Here is a 9,874-nt window from a genome sequence, read left to right on the forward strand (position 1 = left end):
AACGGAATTGTGAAATATTCGGCCTCATGTTATACGAGCAGAACTAAAATATGTTTGGGGGAAATATTAGATTCCTGACTGTCCTTTTGATTCCTGACAGTCCATAGGCCTTAGGTTAGGAGAGATGCGCTATAGCACAGCCAGGTATGGTGCGTAATGGAGATTCTTTTGGTCAGAACCAAGGAGAGCGATCGCGGATAGGTCGGATATGTAGAGTGTGTAGAGTGTGTACTGTATGTCCTGTGTAGGGTGTGTAGAGTGTGTACCTTATGTCCTGTGTAGGGTATGTAGAGTGTGTACCTTATGTCCTGTGTAGAGTATGTAGAGTGTGTACTGTATGTCCTGTGTAGGGTGTGTAGAGTGTGTACCTTATGTCCTGTGTAGAGTATGTAGAGTGTGTACCCTATGTCCTGTGTAGTGTGTGTAGAATGTGTACCGTATGTACTGTGTAGAGTATGTAGAGTGTGTACCCTATGTCCTGTGTAGGGTGTGTAGAGTGTGTACCTTATGTCCTGTGTAGAGTATGTAGAGTGTGTACCCTATGTCCTGTGTAGTGTGTGTAGAATGTGTACAGTATGTCCTGTGTAGAGTATGTAGAGTGTGTACCCTATGTCCTGTGTAGTGTGTGTAGAATGTGTACCCTATGTACTGTGTAGAGTGTGTAGAGTGTGTACCCTATGTCCTGTGTAGTGTGTGTAGAATGTGTACCGTATGTACTGTGTAGAGTATGTAGAGTGTGTACCCTATGTCCTGTGTAGTGTGTGTAGAATGTGTACCCTATGTCCTGTGTAGTGTGTGTAGAATGTGTACCCTATGTACTGTGTAGTGTGTGTAGAGTGTGTACCCTATGTCCTGTGTAGAGTGTGTAGAGTGTGTACCCTATGTCCTGTGTAGTGTGTGTAGAATGTGTACCCTATGTACTGTGTAGAGTGTGTACCCTATGTCCTGTGTAGTGTGTGTAGAATGTGTACCCTATGTACTGTGTAGAGTGTGTAGAGTGTGTACCCTATGTCCTGTGTAGTGTGTGTAGAATGTGTACCCTATGTCCTGTGTAGTGTGTGTAGAATGTGTACCCTATGTACTGTGTAGTGTGTGTAGAGTGTGTACCCTATGTCCTGTGTAGTGTGTGTAGAATGTGTACCGTATGTACTGTGTAGACCACTGGTTCTCAAACTTGTTTTCATTAATGTACCCCTTTTGAATTGTTTCTTTAAGCCAAGTAGCCCCTGACCAGCACTAATCATTTTCGGTAGAAAAAAAATAAGTCTCTATAAAGAGGAACAGTACAGCGTGGTCAGCGATAGATTTACTAAACTACAGACTTGGACCTGGAAAACACAAACAAACATTTAACTCGGAAAAAGATGGTAGAAAGAAGGAAGGAAGGAAGGAAGGAAGGAAGGCAAGAATAGGTCAAAATAGTATCAAAAACTTCAAAAACAGTGACATAAGAAGAAAAAAGCGAGAAAGTTGTAAAAAGTAGAAGGACAGTAGAAGGAAGGATAGATTAGGTCCAAAGAAGGAGACACAAACATCACCTTTTTGGTAGAAAAAACAAAATGTCTCCATAAAGAGGAACAAAGTTCTGGACCACAGCCTCGTTACTATTAAACATTTAGTTAAATATCTCACCTACCCCCTGCAGTCCTCCAGAGGACCCCTAGGGGGACACCTACCACCATTTGAGAAACACTGGTGTAGAGTGTGTACCCTATGTACTGTGTAGTGTGTGTGGAGTAGGTACCCTATGTACTGTGTAGTGTGTACTGTGTAGAGTGTGCACCCCATGTACTGTGTAGCGTGTACTGTGTAGAGGGTGTATCCTGTGTACTGTGTACCCTGTGTAGAGTGTGTCCCGTGTGTACTGTGTACCCTGTGTACTGTGTACCGTGTGTACTGTGTACCGTGTGTAGAGTGTGTCCCGTGTGTACTGTGTACCCTGTGTACTGTGTACCCTGTGTAGAGTGTGTCCCGTGTGTACTGTGTACCCTGTGTACTGTGTGTAGTGTGTGTCCCGTGTGAACTGTGTACCCTGTGTACCGTGTGTACTGTGTACCGTGTGTAGAGTGTGTCCCATGTGTACTGTGTACCCTGTGTAGAGTGTGTCCCGTGTGTACTGTGTAACCTGTGTACTGCGTGTAGAGTGTGTCCCGTGTGTACTGTGTACCCTGTGTACTGTGTACTGCGTGTAGAGTTTGTCCTGTGTGTACTGTGTACCCTGTGTACTGCGTGTAGAGTGTGTCCCGTGTAGAGTGTGTCCCGTGTTTCCCGTGTGTACTGTGTACCACGTGTAGTGTGTCCCGTGTGTACTGTGTACCACGTGTACCGTGTGTCCCGTATGTACTGTGTACCCTGTGTACTGTGTACCGTGTGTAGAGTGTGTCCCGTGTGTACTGTGTACCGTGTGTCCCGTGTGTACTGTGTACCCTGTGTACTGTGTACCGTGTGTAGAGTGTGTCCCGTGTGTACTGTGTACCTGTGTACTGTGTACGTGTGTAGAGTGTGTGTCTGTGTACTGTGTACCTGTGTTCTGTGTAGTGTTTTGTGAGTGTGTCCTGTGTGTACTGTGTACCCTGTGTACGTGTGTAGGTGTGTCGTGTGGTTTTTTCTTTTCGTGTGTACTGTGTACGTGTGTAGAGTGTGTCCATGTGTACTGTGTACCTGTGTACTGTGTACGTGTGTTGTGGTGTGTACTGTGTATTGTATGTGTGCTGTGTAGAGTGTGTAGTTCTGTGTAGTGTGTATTGTTTGTTGTGTAGTGTGTCATGTTTTGTGTACCGTACTGGTTGTGTACTGTGTGTTTTTTCTTTTTTTTTTGTCTTTTTTTTGTTTTTTTTTGTTTGTGTGTGTGTTGTTTGTGTTTGTGGGGTAGTGTGTTTGTGTATGTGTGGTGTGTGTGTCCATTTTTGGTTTTTTGTGTTGGATGTGTGTTTTTGTGTGTTAGTATGTTGTGTATGTGTGGTCTTTGGTGGGTTGTGTTTTCGTGTGTTGTTGATTGGTTGTTTGGTGTGTGCCTGTTGGTTTGTGTATTGTTGCGGGTTTTTTTGTTTTTGTCTTGTGGTTGTTTTGTTGTGTGCTGTGTGTGTGTCTGTTGTGTGTGTCTGTGTGTTGTGTGTTGTGTTGTGTGTTGTTTTGTTGTGTGGGTGTTGTCGTGTGTGTGTGCTTTCTGTGTGGGCATTGTTTGTGGTGTGGTTTTGTTGTATTTTGTTGGTGTGTGTGTTTGTGTTCTTGTGTGTGTTTGTGTGTGTGTGTTGTGTTGTGTTGTGTGTGTGTGTGTGTGTGTGTGTGTGTCTGTGTGCGTGTGTTGTGTTGTTGTGTGTGCGGTGTGTTTGTTGTGGTTGTTGTGTTGTGTGTGGTGTTCGTTTGTGTGTGGGTGTGGTGTGTGTGTTTTGTGGTTTTTGTTGTGTTGTGTGTGTGTTTGTGTAGTTTGTACTGTTGTGTTATTGTGTGCGTGTGTGTTGTGTCTTGTGTCCTGTTGGTGTGTGTTGTTGTTTTGTGCTTGTGTGTGTGTGTGTGTGTGGGTGTGTGTGCTGTGTTGTGTGTTTGGGTTGTGTACTGTGTGGTGTGTTGTGTGTGTGTGTTGCCATGTGTGCTGTGTGGACGTTGTGTGTGTGTGTCTTGTGTGTTTGTGTGTGTGTGTGTGTGTGGTGTGTTTCTTTATGTGTTGTGTGTGGTGTTGTGTGTGTGTGTCCTTGTCTGTGTCTGTGTCTGTGTTTGTGGTGTGTGGTTTGTGTCGTGTGGTGGTGTGTTTTGTGTGTGTGGGTGTTGTTGTGTTGTTGTGGTTGTGTGTGTTTGTTGTTGGGTGTTTTGTTGTTTGTGTGTGTGGGTGGTTTGTTGTGGTTGTGTGTGCGTGTGGTTTGTGTGTTGTTGTTCTGTGTTTGTGTGGTTGGTTTTGTGTGTGTGGGGTTTTTGTGGTGTTGTGTGTGTGTTGTTTCTGTGTTGTGTGTGTTGTGTAGGTGGTGTTGGGGGGTTGTTGTGTGTGTGTGGTGTTTTGTCTTGTGGTGTGTGTGGGCCGTGTGTGGTCTTGTACTGGGTTGTGGGCGTGTGTGTGTGTGTGTTGGTGTGTGTTTTGTAGGGGGGGGGGGTGTTGTGTGGTGTGGTCGTCGGGTTAGGTTGTTTGTTTTTGTTGTGGTGTTGTAGGGGTGTGTGTGCTGTGTAGATGTGTGCTGTTTTGTCTGTGAGTGTGTGTGCTGTTGTGTTGGACTGTGTCTTGGCTGGGTTGTGACTGGTGGTGTGTGCTGTGTAAGTGTTGTCTGTGTAGAGTGTTCACGTGTGTCTTTTGTGTACGTGTGCTTGTACTTGTTTTGTGACCCTGTGTACTGTGTACTGTGTCTGTGTGTGTAGGTTTGGGTACTGTGTGTGTAGTGTTTGGGTGTATGTTCTGTATTTTTTTTGGTGTTGTCTGTGTATGACTGTGTAGAGTGTGTCTGTGTAGGGGTGTGTAGAGTGTGTCCCGTGTGTAGAGTGTGTCCTGTGTACTGTGTACTGTGTACCGTGTGTCCCGTGTGTACCCTGTGTACTGTGTACCTTGTGTACTGTGTGCCCTGTGTAGAGTGTGTCCCGTGTGTCCCGTGTGTACCCTGTGTACTGTGTACCTTGTGTACTGTGTGCCCTGTGTAGAGTGTGTCCCGTGTGTACTGTGTGCCCTGTGTAGAGTGTGTCCCGTGTGTACTGTGTACCGTGTGTCCCGTGTGTACTGTGTACCGTGTGTCCCGTGTGTACTGTGTACCGCGTGTTGCGTGTGTCCCGTGTGTACCCTGTGTACTGTGTGCCCTGTGTAGAGTGTTTCCCGTGTGTACTGTGTACCCTGTGTACTGTGTGCCCTGTGTAGAGTGTTTCCCGTGTTACTGTGTACCCTGTGTACTGTGTACCGTGTGTAGAGTGTGTCCCGTGTGTACTGTGTACCCTGTGTACTGTGTACCGTGTGTAGAGTGTGTCCCGTGTGTACTGTGTACCCTGTGTACTGTGTACCGTGTGTCCCGTGTGTACTGTGTACCTTGTGTACACTGGCTTTTTAATGTCCTTAAAGGCAAATTCTGATAAAAAAAAAAAAATATCGTGAAATGTGCATTAAACTGACTTTACCATGTGAGACATTATATTTAGACACATCAGTCTATCCTGTAGCTAAAACTAAATCAGAGGGCTGCCAGTTAAGATCTGGACCAGAGGACATCATGAGACACCTTTCTTCACCATGACTGTTGATGAGTCTTCATCTTTGTACTATATGTGTATTGTGTATTTGTTGTTGGGAATGCAAAACTTATTTCAGTCTAAACTGTTGGCTCGGTGTATTGTATGGTATATTACAGCTCGTTACAGCTGGCTGCGATGATCAGGGCTATGCACAGTGGGCTCGGGGTATTGTATGGTATATTACAGCTCGTTACAGCTGGCTGCGATGATCAGGGCTATGCACAGTGGGCTCGGGGTATTGTATGGTATATTACAGCTCGTTACAGCTGGCTGCGATGATCAGGGCTATGCACAGTGGGCTCGGGGTATTACCTGGAAGGAGAGTTTGGCCGGGGAGCGAGGCGCGATGGGACTCAGCGTGCTCCAGAAGTGGATGGTGGAGGGAAGAGGACTTCGGAGTCAGCAGGACGGAGTCTGGACACGAATAAAAAAACTACTGCAATAATCTTCTTTTGACACAGACAGACACAGACAGACAGACGAACAGACATAGAGACAAACAAACAGGACACAGACAAACGAACATAGAGACAGACAGACAGACACACAGACAAACGAACACACAAACAGACGAACATAGAGACGACCAGACAGACGGACAGACACACAGACAGACATAGAGACGAACAGACAGACAGACATAGAGACAGACAGACAGACAGACATAGAGACAGACAGACAGACGAGACAGACACAGAGACAGACAGACACAGAGAGACGAACACACAGACAGACAGACGAACATAGACACACAGACGAACAGACAGACACAGAGACACAGAGACAGACAGACGAACAGACACACAGACATACAGACACACACACACAGACAGACGAACACGAACACACAGACACACACACACACAGACGAACAAACATACAAACACACGACACAACACACACACACACACACGAAACAGACACAGACACACGAACATAAACACGCCGACAGACAGACAGACACAGACACACAGAACATACAGCACACACACACACACACACACACACACACACACACACACACAGACAGATTTGTGTCCTACGTCCATCGGCGTGGAGTAACGATAAGCAGGCCCAGGGCATGCTGGGAAAGCGCCCGGATTCTCAGCTGATTGGTTTAGAATCGACTCAACATGATGAAATTTTTATTGATTTTGAATCGGAGGGATTGTAACTGTGATTAGTCTGATTTTTAAAGGCTTATTCTGAACAGAACACATGTAGTGAGGCTGATTGTGACGTTTAGAAGTCAGAGAGACTAAATCTGATCAGATTACAGATCATCTACAGTCTGTTGGTAATTAGAAATCATAAAATCAGCAACAGATCACATGTAGAGCATTCTCACAGCTGCTCTGTCATAATAATAACAACTGGAGACTGTGTAGGAGCTGATATATGGGTCTGATAACATTTTATCAAATCAGAATCGGACCTAACAGGATGTGAGTGTTTCTGTGACTTCCTGTTCAGCCTCCTCGACTTTACAGGCGAGGCGCAGTTCATCTTGAACGAGCGTGCGCGTGCGCACACACACACACACACACACACACACACACACACACACACACACACACACTGCTTTAAAGCTTCGGTACTAATTAGGGGTGGGAATCACCAGAGGCCTCATGATACGATATCATCACGATACGATATTTTTGCGATTTTAAACATATTGCAATATTCTGCGATATATTGCAATGTATTACCTTTTTTCCAACTTCAAATTTTTCCCAATTTCAAATGATGTCCCCAAAGGACAGTTTTGTCAACATCTGTTTTATCTAAAAAGATAAATATCTCTGTCTGTTCATCTCACTTCCATTTTATTGCTGCAAAATCAGATTGTCAAGCAGACAAACTGACCAACACATATATCATAATAGATCGATACTTGGCGTCTGTGTATCGATACAGTATTGCCACGAAAAATATCGCGATACTACGCTGTATCGATTTTTCCCCCTCTAGTACTAATCCACAGTGAATATTTGAAGCTTCGGTGGTGGCGGCGGCCATGGGATCGCCACAGCGTTGTGTGGCGGTGTCACTTACATGGCCAAGAAATACACAAACACAAAGACAGACACGCACACACACTATGGCTGGGCGATATGGAGAAAATATACGGATATCACGATATTTTTGACCAAATACCTCGATATCGATATTGCGGCGATATTCTAGGGTTGACAATTGGTGCTTTAACAAAATATCTTCACACTTAGATTTCAGATAAATAATCAGCAGTAATGTGGTCATAATGACTAAGTCGGGAAAAGGCAAATAGTAGAACAACAGTTACACCAGTCTGGTAAGGTCAGAAAATGACATCACTTTACTGTAATGCAGCCTTTAAAACCAGGAAAAGACACTTATGTCATATCACGATATTACGATATCCAAAATCTAAGAGGAAATCTAGTCTCATATCACGATATCGATATATAATATTTATATATTGCCCAGCCCTAACACACACACACACACACACACACACACACACACACACACAACACAACACACAAAACACACACACACACACACACACACACACACACACACACAGTGTTTACCAGAGCATGGGAGGTGATGACAGTCTGGGTGAGCGAGTTGGTCGCTGAACCAGGAGCCAATAAACTGTTAACAGCTGCATTCACCTGCAGAGGAGAAAAACAGGATATGATGTCACAGCGCTTATCACAGACTAGGTTAATAACTCCGTCGGTAACTACAGATTCGGGTATTCATCGCAGGCTGCAGACCTTATCCAGGGAGAGGCCGGGGGGGAGGGAGGGGGAGGAGGGCAGCTCCAGGCCCCGCGGCTTCTTTGGTTTGGGAGGAACGGCGTCCGGCGTCACCGCCGAGGAGGAGGTCACCGGAGGCGCCGAGGGATCTGACAGAGAGACATGAAACTGGAGTTCAGAGAGCTGAACTGACCCGAACTCAGGGGATGATGCAGTACAGGTCATAAGCCCCGCCCCCTCCATGTTAGCGGATGGGACATGGGCCAAACTTTAAAAAAAATAAATATCAAAGTAGACATCAAATACATTTCCAACAAGGATGGTTTCTGTAGTTTTAGGTAGTTCTGATCACGCTGATGTCTGTCCAAGTGTTCATTTTCTGATCAGCTTGGTTTTTATTAGCTATTTGTCAAGTCAAGTCAAATTTATTGTCAATTCTGCAATATGTGCCAGACATACAGAGCAGTTGAAGATAGGTTTCTCTCCGACCCCGGTTGCAATAAGGACCGTTAAGACAAGTATAACATGTATCAATATATATATATATATATATATATATATATATATATATATATATATATATATATATATATATATTCAGTGCCTTCAGTATTAACTTATGAACGTTTCGACCTTTTGCCACATTTCAGGCCTCAAAATAAAGATATAAAACTGTAATTTTTGTGAAGAATCAACAACAAGTGGGTCCCAATTATGAAGTGGAACGAAATTCATTGGCTATTTCAAACTTTTTAACAAATAAAAACTGAAAAATGGACGTGCAAAATTATTCAGCCCCTTTACTTTCAGTGCAGCAAACTCTCTCCAGAAGTTCAGTGAAGATCTCTGAATGATCCAATGTTGACCTAAATGACTAATGATGATAAATAGAATCAGCTGTGTGTAATCAAGTCTCCGTATAAATGCACCTGCTCTGTGATAGTCTCAGAGGTCCGTGTAAAGCGCAGAGAGCATCATGAAGAACAAGGAACACACCAGGCAGGTCCGAGATACTGTTGTGGAGAAGTTTAAAGCCGGTTTGGATACAAAAAGATTTCCCAAGCTTTAAACATCCCAAGGAGCACTGTGCAAGCGATAATATTGAAATGGAAGGAGTATCAGACCACTACAAATCTATGAAGACCCGTCGTCCCTCTAAACTTTCAGCTCATACAATTAGAAGACTGATCAGAGATGCAGCCAAGAGGCCCATGATCACTCTGGATGAACTGCAGAGATCTACAGCTGAGGTGGGAGACTCTGTCCATAGGACAACAATCAGTCGTATACTGCACAAATCTGGCCTTTATGGAAGAGTGGCAAGAAGAAAGCCATTTCTTAAAGATATCCATAAAAGTGTCGTTTAAAGTTTGCCAAAAGCCACCTGGGAGACACACCAAACATGTGGAAGAAGGTGCTGTGGTCAGATGAAACCAAAATCAAACTTTTGGCAACAATCCAAAAGCGTTATGTTTGGCGTAAAAGCAACACAGCTCATCACCCTGAACACACCATCCCCACTGTCCAAACATGGTGGTGGCAGCATCATGGTTTGGGCCTGCTTTTCTTCAGCAGGGACAGGGAAGATGGTTAAAATTGATGGGAAGATGGATGGAGCCAAATACAGGACCATTCTGGAAGAAAACCTGATGGAGTCTGCAAAGACCCTGAGACTGGGGACCGGATTTTGTCTTCCAACAAGACAATGATCCAAAACATAAAGCAAAATCTACAATGGAATGGTTCACAAATAAACATATCCAGGTGTTAGAATGGCCAAGTCAAAGTCAGACCTGAATCAATCGAGAATCTGTGGAAAGAACTGAAAACTGCTGTTCACAAACTCTCTCCATCCAACCTCACTGAGCTTCGAGAGCTGTTTTGCAAGGAGGAATGGGCAAAAATGTCGAGTAGCAATACATGTGGCA

The 9,874-nt window shown here is 44.5% G+C and overlaps 1 protein-coding gene across 1 annotated transcript in view; it reads right to left on the reverse strand.

Annotated features, from left to right (window-relative positions):
• LOC120573427 (proline-rich receptor-like protein kinase PERK2) overlaps positions 1-8,095 on the reverse strand; it is a gene marked incomplete at its 5' end in the record, with an annotated part of 9,638 nt that extends 1,543 nt beyond the window's left edge. The window contains 3 exon segments of the mRNA XM_039823151.1: positions 5,512-5,613; positions 7,776-7,859; positions 7,965-8,095. Of these exon segments, the coding sequence (XP_039679085.1) occupies positions 5,599-5,613; positions 7,776-7,859; positions 7,965-8,095 (230 nt within the window).
• Between the last annotated feature and the right edge of the window lie 1,779 nt (positions 8,096-9,874).

Source organism: Perca fluviatilis, chromosome 14, assembly GCF_010015445.1.
Source record: "Perca fluviatilis chromosome 14, GENO_Pfluv_1.0, whole genome shotgun sequence".
Classification (NCBI taxonomy): Eukaryota; Metazoa; Chordata; class Actinopteri; order Perciformes; family Percidae; genus Perca; species Perca fluviatilis.